This window comes from Oreochromis aureus, linkage group 19, assembly GCF_013358895.1.
Source record: "Oreochromis aureus strain Israel breed Guangdong linkage group 19, ZZ_aureus, whole genome shotgun sequence".
In the NCBI taxonomy this organism is placed as follows: domain Eukaryota; kingdom Metazoa; phylum Chordata; class Actinopteri; order Cichliformes; family Cichlidae; genus Oreochromis; species Oreochromis aureus.
This window is the reverse complement of record NC_052960.1, coordinates 8,997,795-9,012,701: the sequence shown is the minus strand read 5'-3', so window position 1 is coordinate 9,012,701 and position 14,907 is coordinate 8,997,795. Positions and strand designations below refer to the sequence as shown.

The 14,907-nt window shown below is 38.3% G+C and overlaps 2 protein-coding genes and 1 long non-coding RNA gene across 3 annotated transcripts; 1 reads left to right on the top strand and 2 right to left on the bottom strand.

Moving 5' to 3' along the window:
- Positions 1-4: 4 nt before the first annotated feature.
- On the bottom strand, positions 5-3,452 carry nusap1 (nucleolar and spindle associated protein 1). The gene is made up of 12 exons (XM_031733469.2): positions 3,259-3,452; positions 3,030-3,098; positions 2,754-2,945; positions 2,432-2,615; positions 2,244-2,327; positions 1,800-1,912; positions 1,665-1,715; positions 1,407-1,573; positions 902-1,065; positions 693-809; positions 502-604; positions 5-419 (listed from the first exon to the last, which is right to left on the bottom strand). The coding sequence occupies exons 1-12, from the start codon at positions 3,331-3,333 to the stop codon at positions 332-334; spliced, it is 1,407 nt and encodes a 468-aa protein (XP_031589329.1). The 5' UTR covers positions 3,334-3,452; the 3' UTR covers positions 5-331.
- A 142-nt stretch (positions 3,453-3,594) lies between these two features.
- oip5 (opa interacting protein 5) lies at positions 3,595-7,346 on the top strand. The gene is made up of 5 exons (XM_031733408.2): positions 3,595-3,936; positions 5,323-5,389; positions 5,544-5,666; positions 5,964-6,045; positions 6,248-7,346. Exons 1-5 carry the CDS (start codon positions 3,762-3,764, stop codon positions 6,338-6,340), a joined length of 540 nt encoding a protein of 179 aa, XP_031589268.1. The 5' UTR covers positions 3,595-3,761; the 3' UTR covers positions 6,341-7,346.
- A 910-nt stretch (positions 7,347-8,256) lies between these two features.
- Positions 8,257-13,003, bottom strand: LOC116315233. The gene is made up of 2 exons (XR_004199085.2): positions 12,685-13,003; positions 8,257-11,806 (listed from the first exon to the last, which is right to left on the bottom strand). It is a non-coding gene; the product is annotated as an uncharacterized LOC116315233 (long non-coding RNA).
- Positions 13,004-14,907: the final 1,904 nt, after the last annotated feature.

The window sequence follows — 14,907 nt, the reverse complement described above, 5'->3', positions numbered from 1 at the left end:
GATCTTGGGTTAATAACTCCTTTATATGAGTGCCTCAATTCTAGCAAAAGTAATAAAGCAAATGAAATTTTTAATTACAAGCTTCAAAATGCAGCAAAACAGGAAAGACTTCAATCACATCAAAATATTATTTTAAAAAAGGGATTAGAGTTGGAGCTAACTGTTTAAAAGAAATGCACAATTTGAACCTCAAAGACGCTAGAAAGTATATTTAAGCTTCTACTACTTTTCTACAAGGGGCTACAAGATGCTGCTGAAACTGAAGCTGCAGACAATGAAATATTTACACTTCAACAAGCTGTACAAACGGCCACGAGCAGGCACAATATTTTTATGCCATGACAAGGCCTCTTCTTGCCCCAAGGATACTTTCTTTCTTCTGCTTCCGATCTTGTACTTGCTTTGCTCTGCGGCCCTCCCTAAAATAGGATTAAAGACATTCAGAGATGTTGCATGAGCAAACTGCAATGGGAGAATTTTCAGTGTTAATTAAGGACCTACCTTGACTGGACTTTGTGCTGTTTGTAAGCTTCCTGATGTGGATTTGAGATAGACTGGTTCATGGCCATGTTTTCTTTGACATCTCCAAATGGCTTCAGTTTACCTATGTATAAAATAAAAGACTCAATGCTACATCTCATCCATTCAAATAGTGTTTCACACGAACAGGGAAAATGAGAACATTTTTATACCTTTATGAGGCTTGTAGGTGAGGGGACGTGACAGACTCGCCTTCAGATCAAAGCTGGGTTTCTTGTTTGTGCCAGGCGTTGTTGAAGTGCTTGTGTTGCCAGTGAAAACAAATGGTCCTTGCAGAGGGGGGAAAAAAAATAAATATCATCTACGATGTTTAGAGACATATACTTCAGATATCATTCAAAGGGTTGAAAGGTCAAAGTACCTGGAGTTTTTGTGGCCGAGAAAGATGCAGTTTTGACACTGCTGGGCTTTAATCCGTTGGCGGTCTGTTTCTGAGGGGTGCTGGAAGCCACGCAAGGTGACATGCGTGCAGGTGTCTTCACCAGTGACCTTTTATATTCATTGTCATGAGTAGCTTCTGAGAACCTGTATGTAGACAGTTCTCATTAAAGCATTACATTGAATACAAAACTTAAGTTTCAATGTTTTCACTTTGCAATACCACTTAAAGTTTATTTTTGCAGTTCCACTCTTGAATTCAGGTTAATCCTTTAGAATGACCCATTATTTCACAAGTGTTTGTAAACAGAGACTGCATGGCTAAGTCACAACTTTTGTACACCTGTGTGAATGTGATTGATAACTAATGAGAAGATTAAAAGACTGTGTGGCTCAGTACTTTTGTCCATTTAAAAGGCATATTAGATCCCCTAGAAATTCATTAGATTTGTTGTATCAAAAGGCCAGAGGACAAAACGGTGACTCACCGAACATTGATCCTGCGAGTGGAAAGAACAGAAGGCCTGAAGGAGACGACCTCCTTTGCAAGAGGTTTTTTGGTGGCTGAAAGCAAAGTGTGCCTGCGGTTTTCTCCACCTGGTGTCTTGTTCACTGGGGCAGGGCTGAACATTGAAGCACGAGTTGGATTTGCCCTCTGTGGGATTATATACATGTGCCATTAGTGTGCTTTAGAAGTAATCGATATATACATTAAATGTGGGTGACGAGTAGATGGTGATGCTTACCACTTGAGCTTTGCCATCAACTTGCAGCAGCTGAGTTTTGTCTGAAAGACTCTACAGGTAAAAAATAAAATAAAGTTCAAGTAAAAGTTAGACTTAATTTTTCCTGAATAAAAATAAGCCAAGATGATTTGGCACCTTTAGTTCCTTGACTGAATTTCTGTACGTCTCCATCTGTTTCGTCTTCCGCTGAACATAGGAATCAATGGACTCCATCTTGTTGAAATGAGCCTCATGAAGTTTTTTGAAATCTAGATAAACAAATAAAATTTATAACATTATTCAAAGATTTTGAAGTGTGTGGTGGTGGTGGTGGGGTCTGGCACCAGTACTGTAAGTATTGTTTTGTAGTTTTTTAAAATCGATTAAGGTTTTATTTACTAAAGCAAAATAGATGTGCATCATCAACAGGAAAATGTACAGATTTCTCTGAAATAAAGTAAGACAGGCTCTGCTGTACATAGCAGAGACTCCTATAAAACTTTTGCTGAATCAGGCACAAAAACAACAATATCATGGTTAACTTAAATAAAATACTTTGCTGAAAGGGAGACAAAAAAAGGAAAGAAAAAAAAAACTTACTGGGGGTAACAGGCTTCAACAAAGGCTTACTCTTCTGCTGGAGACGAGGAATTCTACCAGCTTTTGCCCCTTTTGGTGCCGTTTCTGGACACAGACATTTAAATTTAAAATTTGTGCGAAAGTCAATGATCTTAAAATCCAATGAAGAAAACTTAAGTATGTATCAGCTTTTATCAACTATTACTAACCTGTTTCAGCAGTCACTGGTGCTTCATTCTTAATGGCAGGCTGTAGCTGCTGCTCCTCACGGTTAGGAGTCTGGATCTTTTTAGGAGGCTCATTTTTTTTTTCATCGATTGTAGACGACAGCTTTCTCTTCTTACCACCCCTGGCATTGCAGGGTGCAGTAGATGCATCAACTTCAGTGTCACCCTTAAAAAGAAAAATAATCATAAAAGGTTTTAGACCTCCAGAATGCAAAGAACTTAAACAGCTGCAAAGCAACCCTATACACAGGGATATAGAGTGCTTCAGATGTATTTATGTTGAATATAGTGTAATGTATAATACCTTTGCAGCAACTGGAGGCATCTTGGCATCGCTTTTAGTCAGTGTGGCAGTAACAGAGATTTTTCTCTTGGTACCCTGTCCTTTACCTCGACGTGTGTTCACAAACCCAGTAGTGCTGGAAACTTCCTCCTTGCAAGATGAATCCAGGACAACCTCAGGTTTCTCCTGAGCTTCATCATTAATACCTTGCCCCTGGAACAGTCATAAACGCATTAGCGCTGTGCACACGAGATGCTGACAACAAAGCCGATACATTACAGAACAGCAGTAAGTTACCTGCTCCTTCGGCTCTTTGTTCTTTTCTTCTTGATAATGCTGCTTTATTGCCTTCAGAAGTTTGTCGGCCTAATGTTGCCGAAAAAAACCGGGAAAAAAAAAATGCATTTGAGTGTAGTTTGCCCAACACACGTTGACGTTAGAGAACAGCCAGCTACCGTTAGCGAATACAAGGTAAGTCTACCAAACCTCGCTAGAAGCTAATTTTAAAAAAGTAAAGCTCCCTTACCTTCATGTTCGCCTTGAGTCCCAGCTCCTTAGCGAGACTTCGCAATTCTGCATATTTCATGGAGTCCAAATCCATGTCGGTGTGACAGTTTATTTCGCCTTTTTTAAAAAAAAAAAATTCGCGCACACGTCCGTCTTTCTCCTCACCACAAACAGCGTCGGTTAAAACTAGCCTCCGATTCAAAACACAGGAGCGCGACACATTTGATTGGCTCTTCACTCTAACCGGATGTGCCTCACAGCCAATCAGAACAACCGTGCATTTTTCGGCATTTTTTTTTATATCCCCCATGGTTATTTTTTCTTTCTAAAACCGCATTTTTATTAGAAATTTCATACATTTAAAATAATTTAATCAGCCACACTTCTTTGTTAAACTTGTAGAAAAGTGTTATTTGGTAGCTTGTACATTTCTTTGTAGGGGCGTGGTTACGCTGAGGGCGTGCTTTCCTCTGTTGTTCAAATTCGCGAGGAGGGCAAGTTGCTGGCTAGGCACCGTGAAACATGGAATTTAACGACAGCTTTTTAATTAAACACACCGACGACTTAAAGCTGCCAGCCACAGGAACAGTGCACAGACAGCAGATGACTCTCCACTGTCACCAGTGCAACGCCGTCCTGGCGGACTCCACAGGCGTCTGTGGGGAGATGAAAAGCATGGACTCTCTTATGTGCATAAGTAAGTACACTTCATTTCTAAAAACTTGTTCGCTGAGGCATTGGGTTTATGTTAAATGTAGTATCAGCTTACAGTGCTTTTAACTAAACTCATAGTAGATGGATTTTGACTTGTTTTTATGGCGACTGTTTACATCACATGACCTAAAATGTTGGAGTAAGATAAGCAATGAGATGATAAATACATTATTCAATAGCAATATGGTAGTATGCCTGGTGGTAGATGCCTCTCCTGTAGCTGCAAAGCTGAATCGGTCTTTTAGAGAGACTGCCTATTCAGCGCAGTGGTGGTCAGGATTATCAATGATAGAGAAGTTTCATCACAATATCCTCAAAGTTTCCAATTTACAGCCAGTTACAGAGTCAGCCTTCATAATCAGTTTATTCAGTCTTCTCCCCCAGCAGACCCCAGTAGAGTTCAGCCTGCTGTTGATGTGGACACCCAGGTACCTGTACTCCACCACCTCAAAAGGAACCTTCTGAAGTAGATCACATTCCCTCTGGTCTTATTCATATTCAGAAGCAGATGAATCCTCCATGCCACATGCCACAAAATCATCCATTAGTGCTCTCTACTCCCCATTCTGCCTCTAAAATCAAACCGTTGCATACTCATCAGAGTATTTCTGTAGATGCCTAAACCCAGAGCTAAACTCTTCAGTGTCTTAGGTGTGCAAGGTGAACAACAAGGGAGATTGCAGAGTCCCCTGCAGAGCTCCTGAACTGAACATCACCAAACAGACAGAGTATTTCCCCAGTCTCATATGCTGTGGACTGCCTGTCAGTGGATGCGTTTCCTGACATTTCCTGTAGATTCTCTCTCAGTAGCAGCAGATGGATTGTGTTAAATGCACTTGCGAAATCAAAGAAGGTAATCCTCACTGTGCAGCCATTACTGTCTAGATGGCAGTAAGCTCCCTGCAGGATGTAGGTGATTGCTTCCACATTTGGTCTGTGTGCAAACTGCTGAGGGTCAAGAGGTGATTTCACCTGTGGTCTCAGCTGGGCAAATGTTTAGTATCTACAGTACCTTTGTCACATGCCGTGAGGGCAGCTGTTTGATAATCGTTAAGCTCTGGCGGTGTTGACTTCTTTGGTACTACTTGGGCCAGCGCACTTGCTCTGGTGTAGTTTCTTCTGCCGTATGTTTGGGAGTGGAGGGGATGGAATAGCCTGCCTGTAGTCCTGTCCTCCACGCCATTGAACACTTGTGGGATCAACTGGGACGTGCTGTTCGTGCCAGAGTGACAAAAACAACCACATTTGCTCCCTAATGCTCTTTTAATGTCTGTTTTTTCAGGGATACTATACTTAAACTCCACTGATGATTTTCAAAAGTTTTATGCCAATATATTATTAAATGGGTTTTCTACCTGTTTTTCTTTAGGAGTAACCAACGATGTAGTCATTAGTGACAAGATGGAGTCAGGACATAAAGGGGAAATGACTAATTGGTGAGTAGGGTAAAGCTGCAGCGTTGTAGAGGGAATTTGTTTTGTACCACAAAGCATTGACATAAGCACAGCTTAGACTTTAGTGGTATAGATAAAATACTGGAGGAATCACAGTCATCCACAGGTTGTTAATGAATGTCTTGGTCACTCCCAGCATCTACAGCTCTTTAAAATGCCGTGGCTGCCGCTGTGCTCTGGGGAAAGTCATTCACTCAGCACCCTCACATTTGGCTCTGATTCGGTCCATCTTTCTCCTCTACAAAGCAAACATCAACTGGTAAGCCCTCCGGCTTCTACTAACCACACAACCATATTGACTACTTGTGTACATGTTTTTCTGGGGAGGGTAGAATAAACATGTGGCTTATGAGCTTTGTTCACTTCATATTGTGAGCTCAGGTCAGAGATGAAACAAACCCTGTATATGTTGTATACTTGATGAGTAGGTTTAAATATTCACTTTATAAATAAGTGGGTGGTAATTATATTTTTCGATCTTTAATGGAAACAGTTTCATTGAAGTTATTTTTTTGCATCCCTCGATTTTCAAGAACTTGCTTAATTCTCTCTGCAGTTACATCCTCAACAGCAGCTCCCTGGTGAAGGCATCCACACTCACATTTGATCAGAAGCCACTCAGAGAAAGCATGAATGAGGTGGGACACTGAAATGATAGTATCATGTCTGAGCAAAAGAACCAATTTTAATTTTTTTCATTGGGTTATATTGTGGTTCATTAGTGCTCACACTCATTTCACAATAGAAGAGATTGGTGCATAAAGCAATCCAGTCAGGAATGAAATAAATTATAATTCCCTCTGCTGAGCAAATAAATGTGTTACTTGCTTTCCATTGCAGGTGAGACAACAGTTTGAAGCACAGCTGGAACAGATGTCACGCATTAAGAACAGACTGGTAGACAGAAGTGTTACCAGTAATATGGTCAACTAGTGTACACAGGACACCCAGCTTGACCTGGGATTAGGGAAAATGTGTTCTTCAGTCTGCTGCGTACTGTATATGGTTTTTGGTGATGGTGGCATTTATGCGCCTCCATATGCTTGTAAAGAAAATTATATCACTAATAATGGATTCTAGCTGAAATGTGTTTGTTCCATTGGAAAATAAAGGGAAGATCAGTGAACGCTAATATGTCAGATTGTTTGTAAACAATGGATGCAGCTCTAACATTCAAGAGTGTGAATACTTAAACCTGCCTCAAACCTGCATTCTTTAGAAGGACCAGCAGAGGGCGCCTCCTCATTGAAAAATCAATTCTTAAGGTAAAGATGGAAAAATCCTCCCGCTTCTTTGATCTGCCACTTTCCTGTTGAGTTTATGGCCTCGGTCACTGTTTTTAAGTCTTACTGAATACGGCATGATTGTTTTATTTTGTAAATTATGGCCCCACTTAGGCTATAAGGATACAAAACAAAACTGTATGCTTTATGATTGGCTAGTTGCTACTGTGTGACCATGAAGTGTCCTTGGTTAATCAGTCAGATTCACCCCTCCCTTCTGATGTGTTGCTTGCTGACCAGAATGCTTCAGAACTGGACCTCACTGTGCCAACATCCAACTTTTATATACAGTCTATGTTGACAGCTACTAAGTGAAATTACTTTTTATTATTCACTTTCTTAATTGTTGCAGGTTAAATCAGGGCATTGTTATGAAAGATAAATGCCATTCCACCTGTATTGTTACTTTGGTTCAAAACATTGTTGCTGGTACCCCTCACAAGGTATTTGTCTGAAATGGCTCAATGCAGATATTAACAATTGTTACAGATGATGGCAAACAGTTGTTGACACGGCTTCTCAGATCCCTTCTCTGCTGCTGATAATGCCATGAAAGCAGTGTGGCATTTGGTCTGGTGACTTCTTGTCAACTTTTGAGATGTATGGTCAATGTTCAGAGTCACCCTCAGTTCAGTTCAATTAAAATGTCAAAGTAATCTTGATTTACTGTAGTTTGTTTGTAATGGATAGCATACACTCAGTGGCCACTTTTTTTAAGTACATCTTGCCAGTACAGTTTTTGCCTTCAGATCTACACTAATTCTTCATGGCACAGATTCAACAAGATGTTTGAAACATTTCTCAGGGATATTGTCCATTTAGAGATGATAGCATCACACAGTTGCTGCTATCCATGTTGTAAATGACCTGTTTCACCACCTTCTGAAGGTGCTGTATTGGATTGAGATCTGGTGACTGTGGAGGCCATTTGAGGCCACCACTACCAGTCTGAACCTTTGATTATGAAAGTGAGATGGATCCATACTTGCATATTGTTTATGCCAAATTCTGACCCTATCATCCTCTTGCTCTCGTAACCTTCTGTTGTCCAGTTTTTGTAGCCTGAGTTTCCCGTTCTTAGCTTTGCCTTAATGTTCTTATGCTTGCATAATAACAATAAGACAATCCTGTCCCCGTTCTGATGCTTGGTTCGAACTTCAGCAGATCATCTCAACCACAAATACAGCCCTCAATGCTTTGAACTGCTGCTATGTGATTGTCTGCTTAGATACTTCCATTAAAAAGTAAATAATAAAGTGGCCAGTGAGTGTATATCTCGTGTATTTGCTGTAAATGCTATTTTGTTAATAAAGTTAGAGCCTAATTGTTCCCACGATTTTAGGATCAGCAGTTCAGTGAGAGCAAAGGTAGTTTTGTCCCTGCTTACAATCTTCTCACCAAGCTAGAATTAGGTTCAAATCTTCCTTCAGTAATAATTTTCTGGTGTATAACCAGCCTCAGAGTGGTATTAAGGACAACAAACCTTTGGTTTGTTGGTTCGTGTTATATGGCACGAACCCTTGGTTCTTGTTATATGGCATTCAAACTGTAGTCGACACCCATCAATTTAATTGGCACCATGCTGCATTTTATTGCTGAACTTCTGATACAGATTCTTTTTTTTTTTTTTTAAGTTAATACAAAACCAGACAAGAGGCTCACACATAACAAGCATGCCCATTTCCTCCCTCTGGAGTGCATAGTTTCTACACAGTCCACGTCCTGTGTGGAAAAGTTGATCAACAAAGTGATGTCGTTAATCTTACCTAAGCTCTTGATACATTTTTTTCCTTTTTTAATGGGAACAAAGGTTGATTTGTTTTTCAGCTGCACTGTGGCTACACTGTCAGGTCATATTTGACACAATGGAGAGCTACTCTGTTCTTTACTGTAACAAACTAGCAGGTAGTCTGTAAAACTGCTGAAGCTTTTTCAACGTGCTCGCCGTTGTGTCAAACAAGTCCTCACAGAACATCCAAAATGAACATTTCAATTTCCTAATTACACTCGTTCACATTACAAAGTTGGATTATTGCATGCAATACAAATCATTCATTATTCTGCTAAGACATGCATATTTTTTAAACCCATATATTAATGTTGCTAGATGTCTACTTGCTTATAAATTGTTGATTACAAATTCCAAGAAAGAGCATTACAGGGTTGTTAGAACAGAGTATCCAAGACAAGGTGGAGATGATGACGGTGCAAGTCAGTACATAGAGAAAGTGCTTTTCAAACAAGTGTCAAGTTCGCTCAGTGAGTCCTTTGCAGCCACAGATCTACTTCATTGTTTATTTCTAAATAACAAGTGGGCTTTGAATGGATGTAAAAATGCTACGATTGAAGTTTAAAGCATCTCTCGTGTACTAATGTAATAACATGATGCTACAGCTGCTCTAGAATACACTTTGTTCTGCAGAAAATATCCTAAGCTTTCAGTGATAAATCCCTAACTCCCTAAAGAAAGAAGTGTCTAATTGACTGCGTGAGCAAATAAAATAAAAATGGGTGGAGATAACCCTTTCCACGTGATGCTACAGAAACCTTTAAACATTTTCACCCGGGCACTAAACTCATGCATTATTGTAGGTTATTGCTGCTAAAACTCTAATCAAATACAATTTTATGGATTAAAATATAACGCTTTGAATCCCATAACTATGAGGTAATATGTACAATGTGATGTCACTGTGAGATCATTATTCTAGGATTAAAAGTCAATGTCGGATCCTTACCAATCAGATCCAAGTCTAGGATTAAATTGAAACTCATTCCTAATAGAACATTTCTTCATCACTGTCACACGTGAGACTTGGGAGATTTTTGGCTTTTGCATATTAACTAATTCTTTTAATGCCTTATAGTGCATAAATAAAAAAGTTACTTATTTTAAGTATATATGCTATAGTAAATGACTTGATAAATACTTAACTTACCCTGATTGTGCCTTAGATTAGTTGTATTTCGATTGCACAAACTAGTCATGTGATGAAAATGAGATTTTGCAGTAGAGTTTAGAGTAAAGCTGTGTCTTTATGCAGTGTATTTAAATGTACCGAAGTCTACCACCCTTCAACTTCACTGAAATGGTTTCCAAAGTTTGGCGCTCCAGCTTAGCCTAAAAATCGATTTCACTATTCCTCATGAAGCAAGCATCACTACTGGTCATGCACGGCTACTATAATGTTGGCACCACAGTCCCGCTAAATAAGCTAATGCACATGAGTCTATACATATCTTAATGGAAGACATTGGTGATTTTGTTGCTTTCAAACAACTTGTCACTTGTTTATACAATATACAGTTTGGTCAACAACATGACAGTTAGGATCAAATATTGCACAAATCCCGGTAAAATGTGATTTTTCTCCTTTGTAAAAATCACAAAAGTGAACAAAAGAAACTGAAAATGTACAGAAGCAGCATGCATTCACTTGAGCAACAATTATGCATTTTGTTAGATTACATTATCATGAGAAGCTCTGACCAGCCTCACTCTTTGCTACTTGTTTATGCTTTCAAATACGTGTCTGAATGCAGTTTAGATGCATCATACATCAACTGAGTTGCGAAGAATTTCTTTGTACGGCTAGTCCTAAAGAAACACCATAATGTTCGACAGACCAAGAGCTGTCTACCTAAAGAAAAAACTACAGATTAAAATAAACAAGCATGACTTTGTTTGATTCCATTAGGTGGATCGCTAAATTAAATGTAAAGCTTCTTCTAGGATTTTCAGTAATTTCACTAATCCTAAAAAAAGCATTTTCTTTTGTAAATGAAATGGATTTCTCTGAAATCTGAGATAATTACCTGCGTAATTCAGGGGGAAACTGGCATTTTCTTCCTCAAGTGACTGCATTATACTTCTGTTAAAATAAAAAAAATAAAGAAAAAGAAAAATGAGACCAGGTTTCTTTTGGGTGAGATAAAGCATATTTGATAAAGCAGATACTTTTGATCTAATTGTGTCTTCTCACAATTCCTTAAAAGAAACCAAAACTGAAAATCTATCTCAACCTGAACGTCCCATTATACACGTCCTACATGCAGGAGGGAAAAACAATCCCAGCAATTTACATGGGAAAAAACTAAATAAAAACATGTTAAAGTGAAAGAGACCAGACGAAGGAAAACTGAATCAGAATGCTTCAGGAGACAAATTTGAAATAATACAAGTTGCCAGATTTCTATCTAAAGGACTCAACATTAAAAGGAAAACTTCCCAATTTTATCTCTATGTGCTATATGTAAAGAAACACCTGCCAACCTGACAAAGGAGAGCACAATACAATGCAAAACAGATGCATAGGAGACCACAGTTTGAGTGGTTCAGTGTTTTTTTTTTGTACCCAAAATGAGTGACAGTGTGCATCGTGTGCTTGTGTGCTGCTCAGTCTTCTCCCATTTACACCCAACCTCACTTTTTGACCCCCAGAAACAAAACTAATCATCCAACATTATACAACTTTCTGTGGCACTTGACAGCCTTTTAGCTAATTCACCACTCTCCTCGTCCATCCTGTTGGACTTCCCATGGCAATGAGGTAGAGCAAAAAAACTAAACATTAACACACCCAATGAGTCTAATGAAAATCACAGGCCTTGATCTTTGCTACAGTATCTTGTGTCTTTTGCTATGTTTCCCAGAAAATTGGGAGCAGGTACTTTGTTCTTTATCAAACTGTTTTGTGTAACTGTGGTGAAAGTAGGTTTTTCCTTTCTTACTATTTGGGAAGTAGAGACTATGTTTACATGCAGCCTGACGAGAATCTCACACGTATTTCTAAAGGACTTTATGGCAGACAAAATAATGCTAGGCTACATGTAGACATAAGCAGAGTGTGCATTATGCAAGTCCGACCGCCCAAAATTTTGGCACATGGTGTGCACTGATGATCCGTGGGATGCTTTGGAGGAGAGGTGGCTAATGTCCCAGCAGGAAGGAGGGCACCGGTGTCCCACATGCCCAAATGAGGTCATCTTGATAGTGGCCGTTTACCTCCAAATGTCTTGGTGGTGGCGGATGTGACATGTTGGTGGTGCTGGGTTTAATTTGAAAAGCAATATCACTTGCCGAGGTTTCATGACTCCATTAAATGACGGTTTATTCCTAAAATAACAATTCACATGTCATTTTCATAGAAGAAATATGACCATTATTCATGATTATACTCAGCACATTCTGTCATTGCATTTGGAACAATTAGATATGCAGTGATGTACAAAAATCTCGAGCCACTCTACATTTCTTTACATTTTATCTCAGCAAATGGTAAATATTCAATATTGATGTACATTTAAAGCTCTTCTTTGGATGTTCACTGCCTTTGTTCTGTTCTCTCCCAAAATGATATCTCAACATTCAATTTAATCTTTTTTTTCTAAGCTGTCTGTTACGTGTAAACAGAAGAACACAGTTCATCCCTTGAGCTAAGTGCCTTTTTTGTGCTTCAATGACTAGGTGATTATTAAGTGATTTAACAAATAAATACATAACATATAATGACTGGATTGAAAATGAGTGAAAAAGCAGCCAATGTAAAAAAAAAAAAAAACAACACAACATTTAAAGACCTTAAGAAAGCCTGAAGCCACTTTGAAAAATAATAATAATTGAGTCTGACTCAGTGGAAAAAATTCATAGAAATGAAGGGTGGCTCAAGAGTTTCACACAGTACTGCAGAATGAATGCATTATATAATGCTGCAATCGATTCTGCTCCTTAAGTTAATTCATTCGAATACGAATCACTTCAGCTTTAAACAGAGATTACAGTAGACTCTTATAGTGCTCAGTGGTGCTTAATGGACACAGTGTCATTTAATGCAGACAAACATAATTTTCGATGGTGTTACTTTCAGTTAATATTCAAACGACTCCTTAAAATAACTCAAATAACACAACGTAGAAGTCCGCTGGCATACAATTGTCGACAGTTTTCAAAAAGTGAAGACAGAGGTTTAAGTAAAAGCTGACCGAAGCACTGACCTTGGTGCGAGTTGGACCGAAAGGATGCAGAGATATTTCCTCTGTGGTCTGAGCTGCAGTTGCACACAATGGTAAACAAAAGCCGTGGGGAGGAGAGGGGGTTTCTTCCGCTACGGCGACACATTTAGGACTCCCAAACGAACGACTGTCTGATTTATCTTACTGAGAGAAACCGCAGCGGCGAAGAAATAAAGTTCTGGACCCTCTTCTTTCCCCGGTTACCGCAAACGAGGAGAGAAGAAGGTCCTGTTGTCCCGTTCTCCCGAACACCCTACGTTCTACGCCATTTTCGCTCCGCTACTACGAGCTAACGGAAGAAGGATTGCGCTGGATAGCTGTCAATCAACATTAAACCCGCCCCGGAAGTTGTTCTTCTTGTGTCCTGAACATGGAACGCTTCACTGCTGCTAACTGGGTCACCCCCAAAAAATGTAAAATAATTCACACACACAATGATAAAAAATATGTTTGTTGTGTGAATTACATTTGCCCCAAACACAAAATACTAAAATTCAAACCTATTTAATATCATAATAATAATTAACACAGAAAGAGGCATATACAGTTAATCTTTGGAAAATACCAAACACAAATTTATTTACTCTAGTTTTTCACAACGTTTAAAAAGGAAACTGCGTATTACATTAAAACCATATCTGAATTCAAAAATAATAAATATCAGTATATATTTTTTATTTATTTTATTTTTGTGTGTTGTCCACTTAATGTTTTTGTTTTGTTTGGGGTTTTTGTTGTCGTTTTGGGGTTTTTTTTGCATAAGATCGTCCCCTGCTTTTTCCGTTGACTCCGTTAATGACTATCAGTGTTTATTGTATTTGCTAATAATTACGATTTTTTAAACTGCTTGAATGCTAGTTTTCATGTCACATCTAACATCTAAAATAGTCACAAATCCACTGTTGATTTTGTTTATACATGTTTTTTTTTCTTTCCTACGATTGTTAAACCACTTTTTCTAGAACAGTAATCATGCACTGCTTGTGGTGTTCCTTCTGACTAGATTGACTGTCACGCTAACCAATGCAACAATATTACACATATTTCCAAAATAAGACAAGGTAAAGTCTAAGTTTCCTTCCTTTATTTACATAATTACACTTGTCCTTGACTTTCACAGTGCATTACACTCCACAACTTGCTTCTGTTTTTGAGAAAACACTAATATTAACACTTATTTGCAACCCTGTTACCGTGCATATTGAAATCAACTTTATAAAAACATGTTAAAAACATATAAAACACCGTTAAGTAATATTTCTTAAAATGTAACCATGTCACCATATCATTTTCAATAAAAGTAAGCAAAAATATTTTTATTAGCTCACAAAAGGGTTTAATCTGTTGCCTTTATGATAGTTTTATTCATTATATTGATAGTGTATCTAAGCATATATTTGAAAATATGTGATTATTAAAAACTTGAGCAAGGATGTCAAAAAGTTGCTTAAATTCATATTAATTAAGGCTTATCTGAAACTGAGTGAAAATTCCCTATGAAGGTGATTTTTCAGGTTCCAGGCTATTGGTAACAGGGTTGAGTGAACCATAGCCCACAGCTTTTTTCTGTCTTTTTCTGAAATACAAAAAAAATATTTTTAAAAAAGGTAAATTTTTTCACAATTTTTGAAATTATCTAAATTATCCTCTAATAGTAGAAATAGTACCGAAAGCACAGTCATATTACTCTTGTTTAAACCTTAGCTGCTTCCCACCAGCCACACAAGAGAAATGGCTGCTTTGTGCTAAATTTAAAGGTACAGCGCTTTTACAAATTACATACAAATTACCATCCAACGTTTTATAATTAGCAGAAAACAATAATAAAGCATGTTATTATGTTTTGATTGAGATGATTCAAATTTCCATATAATCATTTTCTGTCCTATTTAGGGCCTTATGGCACTATAGCAAGTCTAAAACTCAGCAGGTGATTATTATTTATGAATATCTGCTGTGTGCCCGCATCAGTGTAACATGATGATCTGTTTCCTGTGTTAACTGTCGATTGACTTTGTGGGGGCAGGGATCTGATAAAAGTCACCTTTGACATTTCCAGAATCCTCCCATTGATTTTTATGGAAGATTTTTTATATTTCTGGGTCATCCACTTATTCTCCTTTGTCAAAAACAGGCTGCTTTAACTCCTCTCCCTTTGAGGTCCCGCAGTTAATACAATTTTCTTGTTGAAAATGGAGTTTGTTA

Excerpts from the sequence above, each read along its gene's own strand:
- nusap1 (XM_031733469.2), bottom strand. The coding sequence starts at position 3,333 with ATGGATTTGGACTCCATGAAATATGCAGAATTGCGAAGTCTCGCTAAG. Across the intron at positions 2,616-2,753 it reads TGCCTCCAGTTGCTGCAAAG|GGTGACACTGAAGTTGATGC; the intron begins GTATTATACATT and ends TTTCTTTTTAAG. Across the intron at positions 810-901 it reads CTCGGCCACAAAAACTCCAG|GACCATTTGTTTTCACTGGC; the intron begins GTACTTTGACCT and ends CCCCTCTGCAAG.
- oip5 (XM_031733408.2), top strand. The coding sequence starts at position 3,762 with ATGGAATTTAACGACAGCTTTTTAATTAAACACACCGACGACTTAAAG. Across the intron at positions 3,937-5,322 it reads GGACTCTCTTATGTGCATAA|GAGTAACCAACGATGTAGTC; the intron begins GTAAGTACACTT and ends GTTTTTCTTTAG. Across the intron at positions 5,390-5,543 it reads AAAGGGGAAATGACTAATTG|CATCTACAGCTCTTTAAAAT; the intron begins GTGAGTAGGGTA and ends GGTCACTCCCAG.